Source organism: Amblyraja radiata, chromosome 2 (assembly GCF_010909765.2).
Source record: "Amblyraja radiata isolate CabotCenter1 chromosome 2, sAmbRad1.1.pri, whole genome shotgun sequence".
Lineage (NCBI taxonomy): Eukaryota > Metazoa > Chordata > Chondrichthyes > Rajiformes > Rajidae > Amblyraja > Amblyraja radiata.
In genome coordinates, this window is record NC_045957.1 from 28009001 (window position 1) to 28035530 (window position 26530).

Sequence of the window (26530 nt, forward strand, 5' to 3'; positions counted from 1 at the left end):
ATGAAGGTGGCTAAACCTCCGTCTGACCTCGTTTAGGGTCAAATCACAGTTGAAGGGTTAATCAGATTATGCCCACCAGTGCTCGCCAATAAATAGACTTCAGTTAACCAGAACAATTAGCAGTGAGCAAAAAGGGAGGCACTTTCTCACGTGTACAATCACGTGGGTCTCCAGTGGTCGTCGATTAGGGAATGAATGCCGAAGGGTTAAAGAAACTGGACCCCACCATCTGTAATAATAAAGGAGCACCTGTTCACAATGCTGCTTCTTGGCTGGAGAGAAACAGCAGCAAATTCTTGCTTGTTGTCCACCGTGGTGTTTTTTGAGAAAACAAACCTATGCTTGACAAGTTTTTGCCATGATTTACACAGATACGGTTTAAATTCTGCCATCAGTGGCTGCCGAGCTGCAGCAGCTCCATCTGGCCTGGCTGCCTCAGGATCTCGCCCGCGCATCAGGGCCTGTGTGGTTGCGATTAACACTAGCTGGTACTCGCTCAGCAGATTCTCCAGGCACTCGACGCAGCGCCGGAGGTTAGCTTCCTGCTGGCTGAAGCTCTCCCCACCGCTCAGTCTGTCAATCCAGTAGAAGGCAGACATGCTGTCCACAATCAGCAGGCAGAGAGCAGGATGGCTGCAGACCATGCTCTCCAGCGACTGGAAGAGCAGCAGGAGCTGGGTGCTGCTGCTGCAGTGGACGATGAACAGGCGGCCCAGGCACTGTTTAACTGACTCCTCCGTGTTCTGCGCTAAACAATGCTCCAGAACGGTGACGAGGCGAAGCATGTCAAAATGACATTCTGTGTCAACAAAGACCACCTCAACCTGGAGCCCACCCTTCGATTCGGGGAGGATACAGGATGCCACCAGGTGATAAAGCATTTCTGTCTTCCCTGCTCCTTCTGGGCCATGGAACTCAACCGTATTTCCTGTAAGGCACAGAAGGGAAAGTTAGCACCAGACAAAAGAAGTATTATATATTTCCAAAATTCCTCAAGCAATATTTGACCCAGTTAACAGATTTTGCAGTAATTATTAGAACGCAGCAAGAAAAATCAAAGCAAAATCACTTTGAAGAGTCCGTGCATATGCTGCAATCAAGATAACCTTTGGCAGATGTGATAATTTGTAAAATAGTTAATCACTTGCAGCAAAGATTAATTGTACAAAATACTACACTACCAGGTTCTTACTGGTTTCGCAGTCATTCACATGGTAAAATATATTTAAATCTGTTTAAATTTAACATTCCCATTGTTACTGCTTGTTGAGACATAAGCTGCAAAATGGTAAAAGTAAGATTTTAGCACTAGTCTGCTACGACAAAGCAGTGCAACCAAACTCACAATACATGTGCTGCAATATACCTGTGCCCCCATGTGAGCTTTATGCAGAGATCCTGCTTTAGAAGCCTCCACAGATTGTGCATATGAAATAATATTGACAAAGGAGTGGACCTGGTGGGTTTGTGATGCCTTCAGTGTCATGTGAAGGTTAGCCACTATGGGAATTCTGGTTGCATCATGCACCTATGCACAAATATCCAATAGAGAGTCAACAACTAGGTGACAGCAGAGAAGTAGAGAAACAACATGCAGAAGGTTAGCATCTCACACAGCATTTTTACCTCTAATAGGGCAAGATAAAAATGTTCCTTTTAACATAGGAACAGGCTCTTCGGCCCACAATGTCTATACCGAGTTAAACTAATCTCATCTGCCTGTACTTGAACTATATCTCTCAATTCCCTGCGTATCCATGTTCCTTTTGTTTTCTTCTACAGGATGCTAAATATTATTGCTGTTTTATAAAGCACTGAAGGGCCAAAATATATTTCTGTTCTTCTGAACATTATGAACCATCCAGACCTCTGAGGTCGTCTGGGACAGGTCTGCTTTCTGTCCCCAGAGTTAGAACTAAACATGGAGAAGCAGCATTTAGTTTTTATGCACCACATATATGGAACAAACTTCCAGAAAAATGCAGGTCCGCTCCAACTCTCAGTTCTTTTAAATCGGGGCTGAAGACCTTTCTGCTTGATGCTGCTTTTAATGAAATTAAATAATTAATAATTTCTTACACTGTAACTTTTATTCGTGTATTTTATACTTGTCTTATTCTATTTTAGCTTGTTTTATTTTCTATTCTTTTTAATGATGGTTTTTAATTGCTTTTTTATGTAAAGCACTTTGAATTGCTTTGTTGCTGAAATGTGCTATATAAATAAACTTGCTTGCTTACTTTAACATTCACCTGCATTTTTATCTCAAGTTTAAAAGTAATTAAAAGATTTCTGGCAAAGCAGTTGCCTGGACAATTCAAGGTCAGTCGTCCAAATCAGCTGTCATTCCATTTTGCAAACCTTCCTTCTTTGTACTGGTACCAGATGTAACTTGGTTGAATGACAAGATTCATTTTGTATTATCATCATCAAACACAGAACAATGCAGTATAAGAATAGGCCCTTTGGCCCGTAATGCTGGTGTCGAACATGATGCCACGCGTCTCTTATCTACCTGCACATAATCCATATCACTGCATATCCGTGCCTATCTAAAAATCTCTTGAGGCACTTTCGCACCAGCCTCAATCACCACCCCCGCAACGTGTTCCAGGCCATCACAATCCTTTGTGTAAAAAAACTTGCTCCACACATCTTCTCTACACCTATAAAAGTCTGATCTTGTGTGTGTGTGTGTAATGTGTGCGTGCCTGTCCGTCTGTATTCATTGTATCTTCCTCAAAACGCTATGTGCTAACTCTTAAATTTTTACATATTCTCACTCACATTTTTCCCCTCCATGACCTCACCAAGTTCAGTTCAGATTTCATGATTTCAAAGGTTATTCGCGATTAAAGTTAAAAAAAAAGCCAAAAACCGCTTCTCACAGAGCCCTTTTCCAGCAGCTCCAACTGATGATGTCACAATGCCACTCACAGTGCACCTATCACAATGGGCTCTCAAGCTGCCGAGTGCCACAATGACATCACAATGGGACGTTGCCAACGGTAACTGCAGCAGGAGGAGAGGTTGCCAAAGGCAGGCCCTTTCAGAGGGGGGGGTAACGAGTGCCATTTGCCATGAGCCTCATGCCTGTCTGCTTCAAAGGGATCTTGCTTTGGGGGTCTCTAAAATTGAGGGGCCTCTGCTTGATCTTGGTTTTGGGGCCGCTAAAATTGAAATTGGCCTGGGCCTCAGTTCATCTATGAGAGGGCCTGATAAGGTTGCCATAGAGGGAGGGAGGGAGGGAGGGAGGGAGGGGGGGATGGACAGTGTTGCACAGGGCCAGTTCATGGGCTCGTCGGCCTCCTGTATTTTCTGCGACGAGGTAGAGATCGTATTCCACGTGTATATGGAGTGTGTGAGGTTGCTGCTCCTGTACGAATATCTGAAGGGGCTGCTCCTCAAGTTCTGGTTGCATTGTAGTCCCACGATCCTGGTGTTTGGACACAAGGCTGGGAGTGGGGAGGGCCAAACTGGTGGGGGGGGCGAATCTCCCTGTCGGTTTGCTCCTGGGCCTGGCCAAGATGCCCATTCGCAGGTATATCAGTATCAGTATATGTGGGTTCAAGTATCACTGTAGCTACAGAGATAAACATCAGCATCTAGACTAGAGAGAAAGACTGAGATGCAAAATTTTGAGCAAAGCCAAAGTACTGGAGGAACTCAAGCAGCATTTGTGGAGGGTCTCCATCTGAAACACCGTCTCATCTGAAACACCGTCTGTGCATTTCACTCCACAGAGGCCTGATCTAATGAATTCCTCCATCAATTTGTTTTTTTGTGCAGCATCTAGACATGGCCTCTGCTCAGTATTGGACGGCTGCACTGTCAAACGAATCATCCATTTGAGGACATGCTAAACTCAAGGTGTCATCAGCACTTTCAACAGGATATAAAACTAAGGCATTGCTTCAAATAAGATAATCAAGTTGACGAGCTGGCCAATTATGATTCCCCAATCAACGCTAGATTACCTGATCACCATATTATATATATATAAGCTATCTGTGTGCAAATTTGCAGCTGCATTTCCGACATTAGATGTCCACTAGATGTGAAACGCTTACAGATGCTCTGAAACAATTTTGAAAGATGCTGTGAAAATGCAAGCCTTTCTTTTCTTTTGCTGATCTTATAAAGGATGAGTTCTGCCACTTGAAATCGAACACAATACCTACACAGTGAATGGTAAAGGTCTGGGGAGTGTTGTTGAGCAGAGGAATCTAGGAGTGCAGGTACAGAGATTGTTGAAACTGGCATTGCAGGCAGATTGGATGGCCAAAAAGGCTTTCGGCCTTCGTCAGTCAGATTATTACATATAGTAGGTATGTTGCAAAGCCTACCTGAAGCGTCGTTGAAAATCTGCCGGTGCGGGTGTGCGCGATTTTGGCGCCGTTTAGAGGGGGGCGGGTTTAAAACGCGATTTTCTCTAGGCTGTTCAAATCGAAGATGTTCAGCCTAGTTAATTATTAACGAAAAATCGCTGGAAGACCCCGTCGCAAAAGCTATTATTAGTTTTAAAGGCCTCGTATAATAGTTATGGTAGTTTAAAAATCAATCTCTAAACCCGCGACCGCCAGCAACCGCAGGGTCTCATAAAGCAGACAGCTGAAGGTATGCTGTATATTTTTACATTAAAAAGGGCTTCTAAAGATCCCTTTATACAAAGTTTAATATTGCGAGTAGCTCATTTTGGGCCCATTATATCCCGCAGTATTTTTCTCGGCATTTGAGGGCACAAATCTACCGCAATGTGAACGTTCTAAACCAGCGCGTTCCACAGGATCCCACTAGAAAGCTGATTTAAATGGACTTTAATTTACAGCAATTAAACACTAAATTCCTTCCATTTGGCCTATAAATTAATGTAAAAGAGATTTTAAAATCATGTTTTATTGTGAATTATTTGTGAATATTATTTGGACATTTAGGCTATTTAAAAATGTTAATCATTTATTAAGAAATGGATAGATGTTTAGATCTAGTAATTGAAGTCTGAAATTAGCTACAATTAGGTAACTAACTAATTATATGCTTTAATTTCAGGTCATCCAAGTAAGATTATTTTATATTTGTTTCAGAATGCTGCAATCTATGATAACTGAAAATTTCATTCAGTTCTCTTAATTTTTAAGAAAGTTATGGGCTGACTGTTCACGATCACAGCTTTTTTGTTATGTCCATAGAAAATCAATAGGGAACAAGATGCTCATTTCCGAGTATGAAAATGGCCATAACTTTTTACATACTTGAGATATGAAAGTGAATTAGGTGTTAAATTAAACTTATTTTTATGCTTTATCTGATGGGATAAATTACAGACTTGATTTTTAAAATCTCAAAATTTTGTAACATTGCTACATATAGAAGGGGGGGGTCAAGTTACTGTTATAATACGTTGGTGAGGCCACATTTAGAGTATTGCGTTCAGTTTTGGGCACCATGTTATCAGAAAGATGTTGACAAGCTAGAAAGGATGCAGAGAAGATTTCTGAGGATGTTGCCCGGACTCAAGGGCCTGAGCAAAGGGAGTGGTTGAGCAGCCAGCGGGCATAGGTTTAAGATGAGGGGGGGGGGGGGGGAGAGTACATGGATAGGATAGGTTCAGAGGGATATGGGCCAAATGCAGGCAGGTTGGACTAGTGTAGCGGGGACATGTTGGAGAGAGTGGTCAAGTTGGGCTTGTTTCCACGCTGTATGACTCCGACCATGGAATATTCCAACATTCAAAAATGTTCCACTCAGATGACCATGAATGCAGGTAAATCAAGATAATCCAAGAATGAATGGTCTGAGTGAAGTCATCACACATAAACTTACCCTATTTCACAGCACAGCACTAGACATAGGGACTAAACTCCCCACTGTCTCTTAGCTTGGGCTGCCAAGCACGTCAGATATTTGTACTAGTCAAAGTCAATATAAATTGAAGGCAGTAAAATGGGATATTTTATGATGGTAGGGTAGCTCTGTTGGTGAGGGATGAAATTCAGTCTCTTGCGAGGGGTGACATAGGGACTGACGATGTAGAGTCGCTGTGGGTAGAATTGAGGAATTGTAAAGGTAAGAAGACTAATGGGAGTTATCTACAAACAGTAGCCTGGATATAGGGTGCAAATTGCAGCAGGAGTTTAAATTGGCATGTAACAAAGGTAATGCCACTGTGGTTATGGGAGATTTCAAAATGCAGCTAGACTGGGAAAATCAGGTTGGTTCTGGACCCCAAGAAAGGGAGTTTGTAGAGTGCCTCCGAGATGGATTCTTAGAGCAGCTTGTACTGGAGCCTACCAGAGAGAGGGCAATTCTGGATTTAGTGTTGTCTAATGAACCAGATTTAGTAAGGGAACGCAAGGTAAAGGAACCGCAAGGAGGTAGTGACCATAATATGATAAGTTTTAATCTGCAATTTGAGAGGGAGAAGGTTAAATCAGAAGTGTCAGTGTTGCAGTTGAACAAAGTGAACAAAATGAAGGCATGAGAGAGGAGCTGGCCAAGGTCGACTGGAAAACCAGCAGGAATGACGGTGAAACAGCAATGGCAGGAATTTCTGGGCATAATCCAGAAGATGCAGGATCATTTCATTGCAAAGAGGAAGAAAGATTCTAAGGGGAGGCTGACAAGGGAAGTTAGGGATGGAATATAACTAAAAGAAAAGGTGTATAACATAGCAAAGAGTAGCGGGCGGCCAGAGGGTTGGGAAACTTTCAAAAGACTACAGAAGGTAACAAAAAGCGCAATGCGTGGTGAAAAGATTAAGTACCAGGGTAAGCTGGCCAAGAATATAAAGAAGAATAGTAAAAGCTTCTTTAGGTATGTTAAGAGAAAAAGATTAGTAAAGACAAATGTGGGTCCCTTGAAGGCAGAAACAGGTGAAATTATTATGCGAAACAAGGAAATGGCAGAAGAGTTGAACAGGTACGTTGGTTCTGTCTTTACTAAGGAAGACACAAACAATCTCCCAGATGTACCAGAGGACAGAGGATCTAGGGAGACAGAGGAACTGAAAGAAATTTGCATTAAGCGAGATATAGTATTGGGTAGATTGATGGGACTGAAGGCTGATAAATCCCCAGGGCCTGATGGTCTGCATCCCAGGGTACTCAAGGAGGTGGCTCAAGAAATCATGGAACACATTGGTGATCATTTTCCAATGTTCTATAGATTCAGGATCAGTTCCTGTAGATGGGAGGGTAGCTAATGTTATCCCACTTTTCAAGAAAGGAGGGTGAGAGAAAACGGGGAATTATAGACCAGTTCGCCTGATATCGGTGGTGGGAGTCAATTATTGCTGGAGTCAATTATTAAAGAAGTAATAATGGTGCATTTGAAAAGCAGTAAAAGGATTGGTCCAAGTCAGCATGGATTTCCGAATGGGAAATCCTGTTTGACTAATCTTCTGGAATGTTTTGAGGATGTGATAAGTAAAATGGATGAAGGAGAGCCAGTGGATGTAGTGGACTGGACTTTCAGAATGCCTTTGATAAGGTCCCACACTGGGGATTAGTGATCAAAATTAGAGCACATGGTATTGGGGGTAGGGTATTGACATGGATGGAGAATTGGTTGGCAGCCAGGAAACAAAGAGTAGGAATAAACGGGTCCCTATCAGAATGGCAGGCAGTGGCGAGTGGAGTGCCGCAAGGCTCGGTGCTGGGGCTGCAACTATTTACAATATATATTAATGATTTAGACGATGGGATTAAAAGTTACACTAGCAAATTTGCAGATGACACAAAGCTGGGTGGCAGTGTGAACTGCGAAGAGGATGATAGGAGGTTGCAGGGTGACTTGGACAGGTTGAGTGAGTGGGCAGATGCGTGGCAGATGCAGTATAATGTAGATAAATGTGAGGTTATCCACTTTGGCAGCAAGAACAAGGAGACAGATTAATGTCTCAATGGTGTTGGATTAGGAAAAAGGGAAGTGCAACGAGTCCTGCGTGTCCTTGTACACCAGTCACTGAAAGTAAATATGCAGGTACAGTAGGCAGTGGAGAAAGCTAATGGCATGTTGGCCTTCATAATGAGTGGATTTCAGTATAGGAGTAAAGAGGTCATTCTGCAGTTGTAATTTGAGAAAAGACATCCTTGCTATTGAGGCAATGCAGCGTAGGATCACAAGGTTAATCCCCGGGATGGCGGGACTGTTATATGAGGAAAGATTGGAAAGACTGGGCTTGTATTCACTGGAATTTAGAAGGATGAGAGGATATCTGCGGGTCCCTGGAGGGAGACCGCTTTTCGGGGCTTCCGCAACGGCGACTTCTCCCGCCCGAGTTGCGGGGTTGAAGAGCTCCTGGAGCGGGGCCTTACAGCACCGCCCCGCGCGGCTTGGAATGGTTGCGGGACTGCGAGCGCACGCCGGGGGCTCTAACACCAAGACCCGGTGTGCGACCTTGCATCACCCGGCGTGGCTTTAATGGCCACGGGACAATCGCCATCGCCCGCCGGGGGCTTTGACTTTGACTCTGACATCGGGGGGGGGGGGGGGGGAGTGCCGGGGCGAGATAAGTTTTTTGGCCTTCCATCACAGCAATGTGATGGATGTTTATGTAAATTATGTTGTGTCTTGGGTCTATTTGTTTGTCATGTATGGCTGCAGAAACGGCATTTCGTTTGGACCTCAAGGGGTCCAAATGACAATAAATTGAATTGTATGTATTGTATTGATCTTATAAAAATATATAAAATTATAAAAGGACTGGACAAGCTAGATGCAGGAAAAACGATCCCAATGTTGGGGGAGTCCAGAACCAGGGGCCACAGTCTAAGAATAAAGGGGAGGCCATTTAAAACTGAGATGAGAAAAAACATTTTCATCCAAAGAGTTGTGAATTTGTGGAATTCTCTGCCGCAGAAGGCAGTAGAGGCCAATTCACTGGATGAATTTAAAAGAGAGTTAAATAGAGCTCTAGGGGCTAGTGGAATCAAGGTATATGGGGAGAAGGCAGGCACGGGTTACTGATTGTGGATGATCAGCCATGATCACAATGAATGGCTGTGCAGGCTCGAAGGGCCAAATGGCCTCCTACTGCACCTATTTTCTATGTTTCTATGATGTCAGGATGCCCCAGTGAGCTTTACATCAATGAAATATTGTTGAAGAATAGTCACTACTGTGATTTAGAGAAACACGAGGTCCAATTTGCACACATTAAGTTCCCATAAAAACAATATTGAAGTGACAAGGTCGTGGCTTAGAATTTCAATTGCACTGTAATCAATTTAGAGGCAACATCAGGTGCCCAAGGGTCTAATATGGCACGTGCCATGTCTACTCATTGCATGCTAGAAATCAATCCACTGCTGAGCATATTGAATCAGACTCTAATTTAAGCTTACATTTTTCACTCAGATTATTCGTTTATAGGTTGCCTGACTTATCCCTGTCTGAGATCACGAAAGCACCACTGTTGAATGCTGGTTTATTCCAATATGTTTGACTGCAAGAGGTAATTTCGAATTTTAATCCAGCCTTTCCTATTTACGTCATAACTGGACAGTTCTGACAGGTCATTTATATGTAAAATGATCTCAACCTTTCCTCCCTCCATGGAGGCTGCCTGATCTGCTGGGCAATTTCAGCATTCTCCTTACATGAAACAATACAGCACAGGAACAATGCCGAGATAAACGAAGTGAATTGGCCTCTACTGACTTCTGCTGTGAATCGAGATTCACAGATTTCCATCAACTGCTTTTGTTCTGCATTTCACAGTTCCAACATGTTCTCAACTTTATCACAGGCATCCCCTCTCCAAGGGGACAATCATTTAAAACTGAGGAATTCTTCCCTCTGTGGTGAATCACTGGAATTACCTACCCCAAAGTTTGTGGAGGCTCGGTCCCCAGAGTTATTTAAAGAGGCAGTGTGGCATCAGCTGATAGACAGACCACTTATGGTCGAACCCTCGTCAGTGGTTACGAGGGCTGTCACGTGACGTCATGGGTTAAGGGGAGTGTCCTGCTACTATGCATATCTCACCTTTAGATCAACCCTGTCTACAGATAGCTGAGCTCGAGACAACATCCTCGCTCAGCTGCAGCAGCAATGACAATTATTGTTAGTGGACCAAACTGTATTTCGAACCTATTGTCTCACTGAATAAAGCAACTGTTTATTCACCACGTATGGTGCCGCTACATTGGTGACCCCAACGATCCAAATTGGGATTTTGGATTTCTCACGATACATGCAGCCTCGGGAGACCTGATGTCTGCAGCCAACAGCGCAGCCCAGCTCAACGTTGCTGCCGCCAACCCGACCCTACTGTAAGGTATGCCGAAGGCCGCCCGGGTCGATGGGCGCAGTCCGGTCTTTGTGTGACGGCTGCCAATCTCTCCCGAATGACCTGCCTGGAGCCGACCACCGGGGCTGAGAGGCCACGACTGCCGTAGCTCCCCCAACAGCCACCGCCCCCCACCAGCTGCTGCAGGAGCTGGGAGTGTAGCAGCCCCCCCGCCCCCAGCATCACCGACGCCCACCCGACGGCCCTGGGAGAGAGCGGGCACGCCCATTACCCCGCCGGCCGCTGCTCAAGGTCTAGCCTCCCGATAGGGCGGGACTACCTGGGGCGGCTGCCCGACGACGGCCTTCTGCTCCTCACCCAGTTCCCTGGGCGCTGGCTGCCCATGCGACCCAACAGTGGGGTGGAGCCTTGGCCAGTCATGAGTCGGCGTTCCCACGATGGACTCCCTGGCAGCTTCCATCCTTTGCCGAGGGCGCGGCAGCACAGCCGGTCTCCATCGGCACCGGCGAGTGGAGTCCCTTCCTGCAGTGGTAGGGCGAGGCCCGTCGATGCCAGCCGCTCCGCACGGATCTTGAATTGCCTTTGAAGGCCACCTCAGCCGGCTGCCAAAATGGCCGCCGCGTCCTACTGCCACACCACGCCTGGTTTAGCAATCAGCTCATTTATATATCCATTTATTTATTTATCTATTTATTTATTTATTTATTTATTTATGTATTTATTTATTTTCTTCTTTGTTTGCATTGTTGCCGACGTCTCCCAGCTGTTGCTGGGTGCCGTATTTCTCAGGACACGATCCCCTGCTGGTCGAGGAGATGTGACTGTGTCTCGTCCATCTGGAGGCTTTTGCGTTGGTCTCCATGCACCCCTCGACATACGGCCGGGATGGCTAACAGCCGGAGCGTCGACTGCGCCTGCGGGCCCCACTGTCCCGACCCACGGCCGGAGTGCCTCCAACCCACAGCAGGTGCCGCCCTCGACCATGCTTGCGTGTGTTCTATTCCACGGGTCAGGCAGCATCCCTGGAGGACATGGATAGATTATGTTTTGAGTCTGGACCCTACTCTCCACGGATGCTGCCTGACCTGCTGAGTTACTCTAGCATTGTCTGAAGAAGGGTCTCAACCCAAAACGTCACCCATTCCTTCTATCCAGAGATGCTGCATGTCCTGCTGAGTTTATCCAGCATTTTGTGTCTATCTTTAGTGTAAATAAGCATACCCCAGCACTCTGTGTCATTTTTTGTAAACCAGCATCTTCAGTTCCTTGTTTCTACATGGATACAAGGTATATGGATACGAGCTAAAAAAGATAAAAAGCACTGGAGTTCAGCGAGTCAGGCAGCGTCTCTGGAGAACATGGATAAATTATGTTTTGGGTCAAGATTCAAGAGAATTTATTGTCATGTGTCCCAGATAGGACAATGAAATTCTTGCTTTGATTCAGCACAACAGAATATAGTAGGCATAAATAAATACAGAACAGATCAGTGTGACCATATACTATTGATTAAATATATACACATAAATAATCAGATAAAATGCAATGGGCTATTAATGTTCAGAGTTTTGATTGAGTTGAGTTTAATAGCCTGATGGCTGTGGGGAAGTAGCTATTCCTGAACCTGGCTGTTGCAGATTTCAGGCTCCTGTACCTTCTACATGAAGGCAGTGCGGAGATGAGTGAATGGCCAGGATGGTGTGGATCCTTGATGATGCTGGCAGCCTTTTTGAGGCAGCGACTGCGATAGATCCCCTCGATGGTAGGGAGATCAGAGCCGATGATGGACTGGGCAGTGTTTACAACTTTTTGCAGTCTTTTCCGCTCCTGGGCGCTCAAGTTGCCGAAGCAAGCCACGATGCCACCGGTCAGCATGCTCTCTACTGTGCACCTGTAGAAGTTTGAGAGAGTCCTCCTTGTCAAACCGACTCTCCGTTATCTTCTCAGGAAATAGAGGCGCTGATGTGCTTTCTTTATAATTGCATCAGTGTTCTCGGACCAGGAGAGATCTTCAAAGATATGCACGCCCAGGAATTTGAAGCTCTTGCCCTCTCCACCATTGACCTGTTGATATAAACGGGACTATGGGTCCCCATCCTACACTGGGATGGGACCCTTCTTCAGACTGATTGTCTTGGGGGGGGGGGGGGGGGGGGTTGGTGGAGAGGGAGGGGGAGGGGGAGGGAGAAGACTAGATGAGAGGAAGGGCAAAATATTATGATTATTTTTATTTTTGCTACCTGCACCTTCTTTGTAAAAAGTAGAAAAAGCGATTCTGATTAAATCTGCGGATTTTGGAGGACAAAAAGTAGCAGCAGAAAGAAAATAAAACTGTCACAAAATCTTGCACTATTCAATACAAGCTCTCTGGCACAACTGTAGTTTCTCAAACAGTTCTTAAGTGGCATATGCCAGAATTTGGAAATGTAACAACTATCTGTTTCAGAATTTGAGACAGTGAAACCAGCAAGTGATCAAAAAACAAAGTTGTGACAAGCAGGAAGCAATCAGCCTGGCCCTGGGCATACATCAGCAGCACTGACAAGACCATCACCACCCCAGCTGCTTTATAGCTCATTGGGGAAACATATATAAAGTTGAGCTCACATCTTGTGCCATCAATTTTTGGAAACTCACTAATGTGTTGGATTTTGTGTAGTTGCATTATTTACAATGGCAAACAAGAGCTGAAATATGTGTTGTTTCAGCTTTCATTTGATAATATAAGCAAGGTTTTGGACAGCACCAACAGAATAAATTATGCAGTGGGCCAAAAGAAAATACTTCTGAATGAGCTCCAGGGATTGAATGACGTAGGATTTTAAGACATGAATTTGAATTCAGTTCATTCTGTTTAAAAAAATCCTCACATACAAAAATGAGATTCAGTTAGCTTACTTCACTGCTGTTGAGTACAGGGAACAAATCTGACAGTTATTCAACAAAAGCCTTAACAAAAAGACAGAGGGAGACAAGCAGATAGCACGATGTCAGTAGCTTATGTCCAGTGTTAGGACACTATCCAATTTCTCTATGTTACTTCTACCCTGTACCAGATCTAGGTGTTTGATGTATACGTGGCTCAAATAAAACCCAGATTTCTGTTTATCAGGCAAAATCTTATAAAAGACCAGCACCTGAAAAGTAACAAATGCGGGAACATTCAGCAGGTCAGCTGAACAGCACATGTTTCTTCCTCCACTGATCTATTGAGTATATCCCACATTTTCTACTATTGTTTCAGACTTGCAGCTACATCTGTATTTTACACAACTTTGTTATGTTACTATATTTCGTCACTGAAATACGCAGAACTTTGCTTTGATCATAGAAAAAAATAACTTCTTATGTGTTTTTGCTGCAAAGTCCTGAAGAATGGCATTCAAATACAAATGTTCTGAATTTCTACGCATTCAGCAACACTTTGAAAAAACAGTCAAATAGTTCAACACCACCAATCATCGTGGAAAAGGGTGAATATAATCAAAAGACTGGCAAATTCATTGAGCTCATTGAAAAGACATACATTGCTCTGATGTGTCCAACCCACTCTTCTTAAACAACCATTAAAGAGAGAATAATTTTGGAGACCATGGACAGTCTGAAAATACCAGGCTAGGTTCAAAAGCAAGCTTGTTTCAAGGTCAACAGTGAGTGCATTGCTTCACCTCTTCTGTTTGCATTATGCCCCCACACTCACTCCCTAAATGGAGGGATAGTTGAGGAAAAGCAAGATGAATAAAGCAACCATGTCTCGCATTTACTTAAATTTGTCTCAACCACCAAAAGAAAAATCTTCCAAAGCATTCCATGTTGAGGTTAAGTCTGCACTGGGTATAACCATCGCCTCTCTTTGGCTCCGAAGTGAACCAGATAAGAGCTGTCAGATAATGTGCCAACAACTTTCAATCTCTTCCATGTTAAACGAATCCCATTGAATAGAATCCATCAATGGTATTAAAGGTTGAAAGACACAAGCCAAACTTTATTTCGAACTTCCCATTATAAGGCAGCCCTGTCAGTTGACATGCCTACCTTATTTACTGTTCGGGTTTTGAAGTGTAAATGTGACATTCTGTTACTGAATCTTATTTTCTGGCACTTTCCCCCTCCCAATGCTTGGAAGTGGAACTAGGGACCAAGATTAACAAAGAGAACCTCACAGTTACATTCCTCAAGAACAGAAGATTGTGCACGCCCAACCAAAGGCAAGGAAATGTAGTGCTTGCAATACACCATATGTGTCCTCCCAATTATGCTTCCTCAACTGTCCCTCCTACCACCACTCCATTTATGGAGCGAGTGCAGGGGTATAATGCAACCAGAAGTGGTGAAGCAATGCACTCCACGTTGACCTTGAAGCATGGCGTGTGCATGGCGTAACAATCTCTGCGCCGTGGACTTTTCATTCTCCAACCTCGATTGTTGCTAGGTGTCAGTTCAGTGGGATCACTGATGCATAGCAACAATGATGCCATCAACCTGGCTGAGCAGTCAAGTGTATTGAAAAATTCTGGCACAGCAAAACAAGGGAAAAATTGTTCAATTTTGTTCCTGTGTATTTCAACAAATTTATAAGCAGTACGGTAAATATCAAAGCATATACAGTGCCCTCCATAATGTTTGGGACAAAGGCCCATCATTATTTATTTGCCTCTGTACTCCACAATTTAATAGAAAAAAATCACATGTGGTTAAAATGTACATTGTCAGATTTGAATAAAGGCCATTTTTATACATTTTGCTTTCACCATGTAGAAATTACAGCAGTGTTTATACATAGTTCCTCATTTCAGGGCACCATAATGTTTGGGACACATGGCTTCACAGGTGTTTGTAATTGCTCAGGTGTATTTAATTGCCTCCTTCATGCAGGTATAAGAGAACTCTCAGCACCTAGTCTTTCCTCCAGTCTTTCCATCACCTTTGGAAACTTTTATTGCTGTTTATCAACATGAGGACCAAGGTTGTGCCAATGAAAGTCAAAGAAGCCATTATGAGACTGAGAACCAAGAATAAAACTGTTAGAGACATCAGCCAAATTTTAGGCTTACCAAAATCAACTGTTTGGTACATTATTAAGAAGAAAGATAGCGCTGGTGAGCTTACTAATCGCAAAGGGACTGGCAGGCCAAGAAGACCTCCACAGCTGAATTCTCTCTATAATAAAGAAAAATCCCCAGATACCTGTCCAACATCAGAAACACACTGCATGAGTCAGGTGTGAATTTGTCAATAACCACTGTCCGCAGAAGACTTCATGAACAGAAATACAGAGGCTACAATGCAAGATGCAAACTACTGGTTAGCCGCAAAAATAGGATGGCCAGGCTACAGTTTGCCAAGAACTTAAAAGAGCAACCACAGTTCTGGAAAAGGTCTTTTGGACAGATGCGACGATTAACATATCAGAGTGATGGCAAGAGCAAAGTATGGAGGAGAGAAGGAACTGCCCAAGATCCAAAGCATACTACCTCATTTGTGAAACACTGTGGTGGGGTTGTTATGGCCTGGGCATGTATGGCTGCTGAAGGTACTGGCTCACTTATCTTCATTGATGATACAACTGCTGATGGTGGTAGCATAATGAATTCTGAAGTGTATAGACACATCCTATCTGCTCAAGTTCAAACAAATACCTCAAAATTTGTTGGGCGGCAGTTTATTCTACAGCAAGACGATGATCCCAAACATACTGCTTAAGCAACAAAGGAGTTTTTCAAAGCTAAAAAATGTCAATTCTTGAGTGGTCAAGTCAATCACCCGATCTGAACCCAATTGAGCATGCCTTTTATATGCTGAAGAGAAAACTGAAGGGGACAAGCCCCAAAACAAGCATAAGCTAAAGATGGGTGCAATACAGGCCTGGCAGAGCATCACCAGAGAAGACGCCCAGCAACTGGTGATGTCCATGAATCGCAGACTTCAAGCAGTCATTCCATGCAATGGATATGCAACAAAATACTAAACATGACTACTTTCATTTACATGACATTGCTGTGTCCAAAACATTATGGTGCCCTGAAATGTGAGGACTATGTATAAACACTGCTGTAATTTCTACATGGTGAAACCAAAATGTATAAAAATGGCCTTTATTAAAATCTGACAATGTGTACTTGAACCACATGTGATTTTTTTCTATTACAAATCTCAAATTATGGAGCACAGAGGCAAATAAATAAATGACTGGTCTTTGTCCCAAACAATATGTAGGGCACTGTATGATCATAGAAGCGAAAAAACCCCAAAAAAAACAACTGCTGGAGGAACTCAGCAGATCAGGCAGCATTCGAGGATGGAAACGGGCAGGCGACATTTCAAGTGTAAATCCTTCTTCAGTCTGATAGAGTAAAGGGGAGACAGCAGAAAGAGGCGAGGGGAAGTGGTGGGATAAGAAATGGGAAATGATATGTGGATCCAGGTTAGGAGGGTACAGTCAGGTGGGAATAAAAAGGTTGGTGAAAGCAACCAAGGTTGGAGGTGTTGTGGAGAGGCTTTATTTTTAGTGCCTGAGTTCGCTAAAGAATAACTTTAGCTGTGCACCATCAAACTTATAGCTTGTGCTGCAAAGCATAAGGTTTTGAAGTTGATGTGTAAATTGATGACATTTTCACCAATTCCATTTCCTTTGTTGATGGTAGAGATAGTTGCAAAACAATGGCTTAAGAACCAAACCATTTATGTGGAAGCCTTAAAACTGCCAGTTAATGAGTAAAACTGCTAGTTCCGCTGTCATTGGAACTGCAAAATTTTGCCCAGTTTAATCAATGCAAAAAGCTTCCCAATCATAAAAAAAAATTACCATAGAGGCAATTCTTTGTCAGCTTTCCTGGCGAGAGATGAAAATAAAGCAGCTTAAATTTCACTTAGCCACTCACCATAAAGAGTGAAAAGGATTCTACTTTTCCTGGCATAGAGTACTATTGGAAGAAAACTTTAAAGAAGAAAAAACAGGATGAACTTGCTAATACAACTCGTCACAACATTATTGTTCCTCTTACCATGGTTTAGCAACCCTTCCTCAGTAAAAAGCCGTGGCTCAAGATGCTTCAGAGATCTTCTTCCTTTGAGTCGAGCAAGCAGCTATCAAAAAATGAAAATACGTTTTTTAGCAATCATAAATGTCCACTTAACCAATTTCACACGAACCTCTTCTGCAACAACTCTCTTCCCTGGTCCTGATCAAAACTGTAAGATAGATTCATATTAGTTTACATATACACCAGAGTGTCATAAAATTCTTTGTTCACATGAAGTTCAGAGTAAACAGTATAAATACGTTAGTGATAATATAAATAACGAGTGCAAAAACAACAGAACGGCAGAAGATTACAGTGCAAAATCACTGTAGTGCAACAGAATATTAAAGAACAATATTGGAATAACCAAATGAGGCAGAGTTAAGATACATCCTTTGCAAAGTAATTGAATCACAGGCTGATTTTGCTATTTTTCCATCTGATGAGTTTCTATTTCCACCATATGTTCTTATATTTTTCTGAAACCCCATAAATCTCTCCAAAAGGGTTCTCTGGTCATTTTACATTCTCCGGGTATTCATTTTCAGTGATTTCTGTGAAATTTGCTTTCAATTGGATCCCGGTGTAGCGTGGAATAAAATTAGTGTTGTGCAGCAGCAAATCAGAACACAGGGATTGGGGGAATCCAAATAGACCAACATAATTTACAAAAACAACCAATAAGAATTCAGGATGAGGATAGAAAAAGGGGGTGAGAACATTTCCCCAACAGTATCTGTCATGGGATACTTACTGGCAAGGGGAATGTGCTTTACTCACCCTGGCTGCTCTTCCAGGTGTCCCCCTCTCATCTCTTTCTGTACCTGAGGAGTGACCAGCTCATTAACTGTCAGCTACATTGTCTGCATCCCTGATGTTTCACAGCAAGTTCCTCCGCTGCTCCAAGTGCTCTAGACGGACTGCCAGGAGCTGCAGCTTGACACACTTCCTGCAGGTGTAGTCATTGGAATGAGCGTAAGTCAGCATGGATTTGGTGTTTCCACGCCGTATCTCTCTAAGGGCGGCACTGTGGCGTAATGGTAAAGATGTTGCCTTACAGCAGCAGAGACCCAAGTTCGATCCTGACTATGGGTGCTGTCTGTACGATGTTTGTACATTCTCTCTGTAACCGTGTGGGTATTCCCCAGGCGGTCAGGTTTCCTCCCACACTCCAAAGAAATACAGGTTAATTGGCCTCCATAAAAACGGTAAATTGTTCCTAGTGTGTAGGATAGTGTTAGTGTACGGGATGATCGCTGGCGGACGCAGACTTGGTGGACCAAAGGGCCTGTATCCACATTATATCACTGAAGTCTAAAAAAGTCCCCCATCTCCCACATAATGCAGGACAAGCATACTGCTACCCTGACCTCCATAACCTTTATGACTATGACTTAGGCCGGACTCCATCCCATGGTAACAATGAGTTGGTTTATCTCAGTCGTTTTTATGGACTTATTTCATGATTGCTTTGTGCAAGAGGTGGAATGCCACTTGGCATCAATAGAATTGGTATTTATGGTCCTACACTTTTTAATATTTCTCTGGGTCACCTTGAAAATCACCCAATGTGCAGGGTTTCTTTCTGTCACCAAACACATCCTTCCTCCAGTTCCTCCTCCAAGACATCATCAGAACTTTTACAAAGCTGACTTTACCTGCGACATCTTTTGCCACAAGTGTAATCCACGTTTAACAGCGACTTGGTACTGTAAGGATTAAGCCACTATAGATGATATAAAGAAGATTAAAGAATATTTTTTTGAAATAAAGCCTTCCACCATTGTGGCTTGTTGGAAAAAATATGGCAAAGAGCAGTAAATAATCACTGTGGCTTCTAGGAAATGCAGTGATATGAAGAAGGTTGCAGAGTAAGATTTGAAGAGCATTAGCCCATGGAGAAGTCCCAGACCACTGAACTCAATTAAGCTCCTTCACTGCCTTTGCCTTTTGCCACTACTTCTTGAACTTGCTTGCTGCATACCTGTTGAATGATTTGCCTGGACACATGCAAAAAAGCTTTTCATTGTATCTTGGTATACGTGCCATAATAAACAATACCAATATTCTATCTACGCTAGTATATTACATCTCCCAGAGTGTCCAATTTTCTGGTTCCAACCAGCTCATCTTCACCATGGATGCGCAATTCTGCAACACCTCCATTCCATACCATGTTCTGAGAGCTCTCCCCTTATTGCTTGAACAAAGGGCAAACCAACCCCCCTCCACTAATATACGTGTGTGTCTGGTTGCACTCATTTTCACACTGAATAATTTCTTCCTCAATACTACTCACTGTTTCCAGAACAGAGATGCAACTCACAAGTTTTCTGATGGATATATATTTTAGTCCTCATTAGGAGCATTACCTCAATTTTTCTTCCAATACATCGGTTTTCTGCTCCCTGCACTCATATGAAACTTGAAAATTCCACTACTTTTGTTGCCAATTTCCACCCTGCTCTCGCCTTCAACGTATCCATCTCCAACTTCTCTCTTACCTTTCTGGATCCCGTTCCTATCTTTGTCTCAAGGGATAGGTTTACCACACAACCAGACTACCAGCTATTTAAAATGTATTTTTTCCAAAACTATTTTCTTTCCAAATGCTTGTCACTTTAATCTTCCTTTCCAGTCCATTAATCTAACTCCTATAGGACTCAATATTAAAATTGCTTTGTGTTTTTTTCCCTCAGCTCTTGCCAGTTCTTCTAAGGCTCCCGATTGTAATATTTTCTCAGGTTTTCTTTCTCCAAAGATACTATCTGGGCTTCTGGCCATTTCCAACATTCTTTTTGGTTTCAGTTTTCCGTATCAGCTATAACCTGCATTTCAGTCTTTACATGCCCCTTTGTTTGTTTTCCTAACAACCATCAACCAGCTGGCCAGGTAAACAACATAATATTATGGCAGCCCAGACATTACTCAAAGAGATTTCCTTTGCTCTCTTCATTCCTCTCCAGATTTTCAACTTGAAACCAACTGTTATATCATTCTTACAGTTCAGATGAAAGTTTTGACTCTTTCCCTTTCCAGCTTTCACACGAGATGCCTTTCTTTATTGGGCTGAATCCTTGCAGCATTTAATTTTTATTTCAGATTTACAGCATTGTTGTTTTTTATATTTACCTGCTACATAACAGCATTTAAGTTTTGCAATAATTCTTGATGCAGCACTTAATCAAATGCCATTTGGAAATGTGAGCATGGTACATCCAATGGTTCCAGTTTATTCACTGCAGGTTACTTGTGCAAAGAACTTCAATGAATTTGTCAAATACTTAGTTTTGTTTAGGGATACAGTAAGGAAACAGGCCCTTTGGCTCAGAGTCTGCCATCTATTGATCATCCGTGTGCAGTATTCCTATGTTATCGCATTTTCTCATCAACTCCCTATACCTTAAGGAGACCCACATGGTCACAGGGAGAACGTGTAAACACCACACAGACAGCATCCAAGGTCAGGATTGGACCCGAGTCTCTGGGGCTGTGAGGCAGCAAGTCTACCAGTTGCGATTTCCCTTTCAAATAACAAAGTGGATTTCAAGTCAAGAATCAAGAGTATTCCATTGTTATATGTAACAGACCGGTTAATGCAATACACATAGATATACATAATCAAAAATTCAATACATTAATAGCCATACCAGTACAATAAACCTTACAAAATATGTAGTACAAATAATTCGCAGTGAAATGTCATCCCTTCTACCTCCAGGGGAATTCAACATTATCGTCATGAATAGAATCAACATCCCATAAGAGGCAGAAGAGTGACATTGTGACTGCTTAAGACTCAGTAGACTGGCTGATGATCAATGACTAGAGCAAAGGAGCTGAACGAAGTAGCACTATACGCCGTGGTTAACAAACCCCAGGCTTGTACCCTGATTCTCTCTTCATCATTGTCCATCATTACCAAGGAGTTCAACAAGGCTAGCTTGGAGAAGATACTTTAGGTTTAGGTGTATTATTGTCACATGTACCAACCAACGGTCATAAAACACAAGATACATGAAACATGAAATTAAATGTGACGTGTGGAAAGGATTGGGGATGTGCAAAGATTTGGGGAGGGGCATCAGTCTACCCCACGACAGAAAGGGAAGCCCCAGGACAGAGCCAGCCTTCGTGATAAGTTTGTTGGCAAAAAAAAGGGCAGAAGTGGGCCAGGGCGATTGAGGGGGAGAGTCTGATGGGGAGCAGGGGGGGGGGGGGGGGCAGAGGCCCCTCCATCAAATCTGTTTAAAAACAGGTTTAGCTCGTTGGCCGAGTCCTGATTGCTTGAGTCCAGACCACTAGTCTTCTTGTAGCCTATAATGAGTTTCATACCGTCCACACATCCCTCATGTTGTTCTGCTGAAGTTTCAGCTCCAGCTTCCTCCTGTAGTCTTCCTTGCCCTGTCTCAGTCTTGCCTTCAGGTCTTTCTGCACCAGTTTCATCTCCTCCTTGGGCATTGCTGTTCCAAAACCAAGCTGTGATGCAATCCAGCAGCATGCTTTCTAAGATGCATCTGTAGAAGTTTGTAAGAGTCATTGGAGACATGCCAAATTTTCTCAGTTACTGAAGGAAGTAGAGGTGTCAGTGCACCTTCTTGGCTGACGTTTCAATGTGGTTGGTCCTTTGAGATTGTTGGTAATATTTATGCCAAGGTACTTGAAGCTCTCAACATTTCCACTTTAGCATCGTTTATGTTGATTGGTGCATGTACTCCACCACACTTAAGTAGATAACTAGATCCTTCGTCTTCCTGACACGGGAGAGGTGTTGTCCTGAAATGACTAAGTTCTCTATCTCCTTCTTGTACTCTAGCTCATCATTGTTCTCTGCTACGGAGGACCTCTGCTCCTCCAGAGGCGTCTACCGCTCCATCCCTCACCCACACTTTGGAAAAGCAGACCACCTGGCCATACTCCTCCTTCCCAAATATAGGTAGTGACTGAAGACTACAGCTCTGATGAAAAGAGTTGTGTAGAGCTGGTTAAAGGAGGCAGAGAAGCAGCTTTGTGACTGTTTAGACTCAGCAGATTGTGCGATGTTCAATGACTCCAGCAGTGGACCAAGGTCGTAACTGACCACATGAGGAAATGTGAGGGTGGGGAGTGAGAGTGTGTTCCTATCAAGACCATCTGACTGTTCCCTAACCAGAAGCCTTGGATGAAGCAAGAGTAATTAACTGAGGACCAGATCAGATGTGTGACATCAAGCAAGACGATCCACAATCATACAAGAAGTCCAGGTACGACCTCCAGAAGCCCATCGATATTACGAAGAGATATTTCTAGACTAAACTGGAATCTCGCTAGGACACTCAGCAACTGTGGCTGGGCCTGCTATCACCTCCTACAAGGTGAAACCGAGGAGATCAAATAATATCACTTCCAGACAAACAAATGAATTCTTTGCTCGTTTTAAAGGGGAAAGTGATGATGCATCTTCACGGGCTTCCACAGTCTCAGTTTGTGATCTCAATCTTCGAGGCTGATGTCAGAAAATCCTTCTCCAGCGTAAAACCACTGGAGAGCTGTGGTGATAAACCTGGCTGTGTTCTCAAAACCTGCATAGACCAACCGGCAGGTGTTTTCATGGACATCTTCAATGGGCTGAGGTCCCAACCTGCTGCTATAAAAGGACAAGAACAAGATGACAAGCCTCAATGCGATGAAGTGTTTCGAGACGTTGGTTATGTCATAAATCAACTCCTTCCTCAGCAATGACCTGGACCCACTTCAATTTGCCTATCATCGCAACAGATTGACAGAGGATGAAATCTCATTAGCTCCTCACTCTGCACTGAACTACTTCGACAATAGGAACAGGTATGTCAGACTAGATACAAGATGATGTTGGTTTACAAAATAAGATAAAGTGCTGGAGTAACTCAGCGGGTCAGACAGCATCTCTGGAGAACATGGCAAGGTGACGTTTTGGGTCAGGACTCTTCTTCAGACTTGGATGTCAGTGTTGTTTGTCGACTACGGCAGGGCATTCAACACCATCATACTTTCCAAATGTATTGTCAAACTCAGGGAAATGGGTCCCTGCTCCTCCCAGCGCAGCTGGGTCAACTTCCTCATCAGCAAACCTCAATCAATACAAATTGGCAACACTACTTCCTCCTTGCTGCCCATCACACGGCTGTATGCTCAGGCCCCTCCTCTACTTTCTTTATACCCATGACTGCATATACAGCTCTAACATCATCTTTAAATTCGCCGATGACACCACCAGCGTCGGTCAAATAATGGATGATGGGTCAGAGTATAGGAAGGAGATCAACAATCTGGCTGAGTGATACCAGGACAACAATCTTGCTCTCAACATTAACAAGACCTAGGAACTGATTGCTGACTTCAGAAAGGAGAAGCCAAGGGACTATGCACCTGATCTAATTGGCAAGATGGCAGTAGCGACTGTCCTGAGCCCAGCACGTTGATGCAATCACAAATGTAAGCTCACCAACGCCTCTACTTCCTCAGAAGTTTTAGTGGTACAGCAGGTGTACAGTAGAGAGAATGCTGCCTCATTTAGAAATTCATTGCGGCCTCTTTTAGATAATCAATACTCAAGACCAAAGACATATAGAAAATGGTGTTCTCACCACCCCACCATCCAAGGGATTTTCGCTACCTCAAAAAGGCACCCAGCATCATCAGAGACCCACACCACCCTGGCCACACACTCATTTCACCTCTGCCTACAGGAAGAAGGTACCAGCCATGCTCTCTTCTCGCTATTACCATCAGGAAGAGGTAACAGGAGCCTGAGAAGCGATACCTCCAGCTTCAAGAACATCTCCTCTCAACCATCAGAGTTTTGAACTACCTGCACAACCTAATCACAACCCTATATCAGCACTGAACAACTACAGACTTTGCACTACAATGGTTGCTCTGTATACATTTTTTTTGCATTACCATGGCATATTTATAACGACAGTTTATTCCTTAATGTTATTGCATCTAATGTGGCTATAAAACTACAGAAAGTAAGAATTTCATTTTTTCTGGCTCCTATCCAGTGAAAATGACAAGTAAATATGCATTAATCTTGAAACTAACTGTGTTATAGTTCCATGCTTTAAACCTCAATCCCTTTCTGAAAAAAGGTGTTACAGTTTCAATCCCCAATCTAATGGAACCGTCGCCTAACCAAGGGCAGTTTGACAATGAAAACCAACATATCGAATATCATTATGGTCAGTTAGTTTAAGACCCTGAAACCCCTGTCATTCTTGATGCTAGAGGTTGCAGATTTGGGAGGCGCTATTGTCGTCAAGGTGAATAACTGCAGTACATTTTATAGACGGCAATACTGCAAACTACAATACGCCAATGGGAAAGCGAGTGAATGGTCAGGATATGCAGCAAGCAGTGTTCTTTCTCCTGGAGGGAGTTATATATTGAGAATTGTTGAACACCACACTATCCAAGCAGATGAAGAAATTCTACCACAGTCTCAACTTGTTGATGACAGAAAAGCTTTGCGGTGTCAGACAGTGAATCAGTCACCACAGGGCACTCGGTCTCCAACCTAATCTGGTCTGAAGAAGGGTTTCGGCTCCATAAATGCTGCTGCACCCGCTGAGTTTCTCCAGCATTTTTGTGTACCTTGTAACAATGGTATTATGTGGCTGGTTCAGCTGAGTTTATGGTCATTATTACCTCCCAGCAATTTGATATCAAGTAACTTGGCAATGACATTGAATATGTAGATGGATACACTAGTTCATTGTGGATAATCATTGCCATGGCATTTCTGTCAGGTGCATTTGCCACTGAAAAACCCAATGCCTGAGTGTTGTTTGTCTTGCTGCACACAGACATGGATTACTTCAATTGGTCCTCTCTCCTCCCCCCTTCCTGCTTGCATTAGCCCCCTCTTGTCACCCCAAGATCCCCATTTGTATTCCACACGCCCCCCCCCCCCCCCCCCCCCCGCTCTCTGTGGCCCCATCCCTCGCCCTCTGTGGCACCATCTCTCTTCCCTTTCAGCCTCATCTGTCCCCCCCTCCCGCGACCCCATCTCTTGCTCACCCAAAGATCTGCTCCAGCAACCAACACCCCCCTTCCCTCTTCCCCCTGTCCCACCCCCCACGACCACCTCTCAGGCTCCACTACGACTCTCTCTTGCCCACCTTCCCCTTCTCTTGCACTCCAACTCTCCCCCACTCCAACCTAGCCCCCAAGACCATCTCTAAACCCTCTCCCCCACCGCCCCTCGCCCAGTCCGGCTGACCCCCCCCCCGGATCCTCTCTCACTAATACCCGACCCATCGGGCTCTCGTCCCCGGGGCCGCGTTTGTTCCCCTCTCGTCCCCCCCCCCCGCCTCCCCCCGGTTCCCCGAGCCATCTTCCCCTCGGGCCCCCCTCACCTCGGTGCCCGACTCCCGCTGTCGGAAGTCGCTGGTCATGGCGAGAAGCGAAGATTATGGAGCAGAGCCCTGGTATCTTTGGCGAGAAGCGGCTGCGAGCGGCGATGAGATCACCTCTCACCTCTCACCCCACGCACTCACCTCTCACCCCACGCACTCCCGCCCACTGGTTACCATGGTTACAGGCCACAAACTGCACAACCAAGTCTATTCCAAGGTCTTGTCATGATTGGCGTTAACCATCAAACTCTGCAACATGGTGGGTACATGGAATGTGTTGCCAGTGGATGTAGTTGAGGCAAGACGTAGAGCCATACACCGTGGAAACAGGCAGTGGCGGACTGGGTCTAAAAATATTGGTTGCCAGGAGACAAAGGGGGCCCACTTCATCAGGGGCCCACTTGCCATCGGGCAAGCTGACACCATGGCCAGTCCGCCACTGGAAACAGGCCCTTTGACCCAACTTGCCCACACCGACCAACATGTCCCATCTGCCTGTGTTTGGCCCATATCCCTCCAAACCTGTCCTATCCATGTACCTACAGAGCTGACAACTCTCACACATTTCGTCATATTCTCACGCTCTCACACGGATCACAAATTTCTCACGCTCTGTCGTGAGAAATTCTGTGATCAACGAGAATTTCAAAACTAATATCAAGTGCAGGGACCGCGGGTGTTGGAGAGCCGGGGCAGAGGGAGGGATGGAGCGGCGGGGGGCAATGCGGACGGGGAGCCAGGGCTGGCGAGTGTTTGCGGGGCTGGCGAGTCGCTCGCTGCAGCTCCGACCATGGAGCAGCCTCAGTGCAAGAGTCCCGGGCGTTCGTCGGAAGTGTTGCGCAGCTGCTGTGAGAGTCTCTGTGCCAAATTCACCCTGG

The 26530-nt window shown here is 44.2% G+C and overlaps 1 protein-coding gene across 1 annotated transcript in view; it reads right to left on the reverse strand.

Moving 5' to 3' along the window:
* The window catches only part of xrcc2 (X-ray repair cross complementing 2), a 34374-nt gene extending 8593 nt beyond the window's left edge, over positions 1 to 25781 (reverse strand). Inside the window, exons 1-3 of the mRNA XM_033044130.1 lie at positions 25653 to 25781; positions 17257 to 17338; positions 250 to 928 (exon numbers count right to left, since the gene is read on the reverse strand). Of these exons, the coding sequence (XP_032900021.1) occupies positions 250 to 928; positions 17257 to 17338; positions 25653 to 25691 (800 nt within the window). The 5' untranslated portion in view covers positions 25692 to 25781. The remainder of the gene's footprint in view (positions 1 to 249; positions 929 to 17256; positions 17339 to 25652) is intronic.
* Positions 25782 to 26530: the final 749 nt, after the last annotated feature.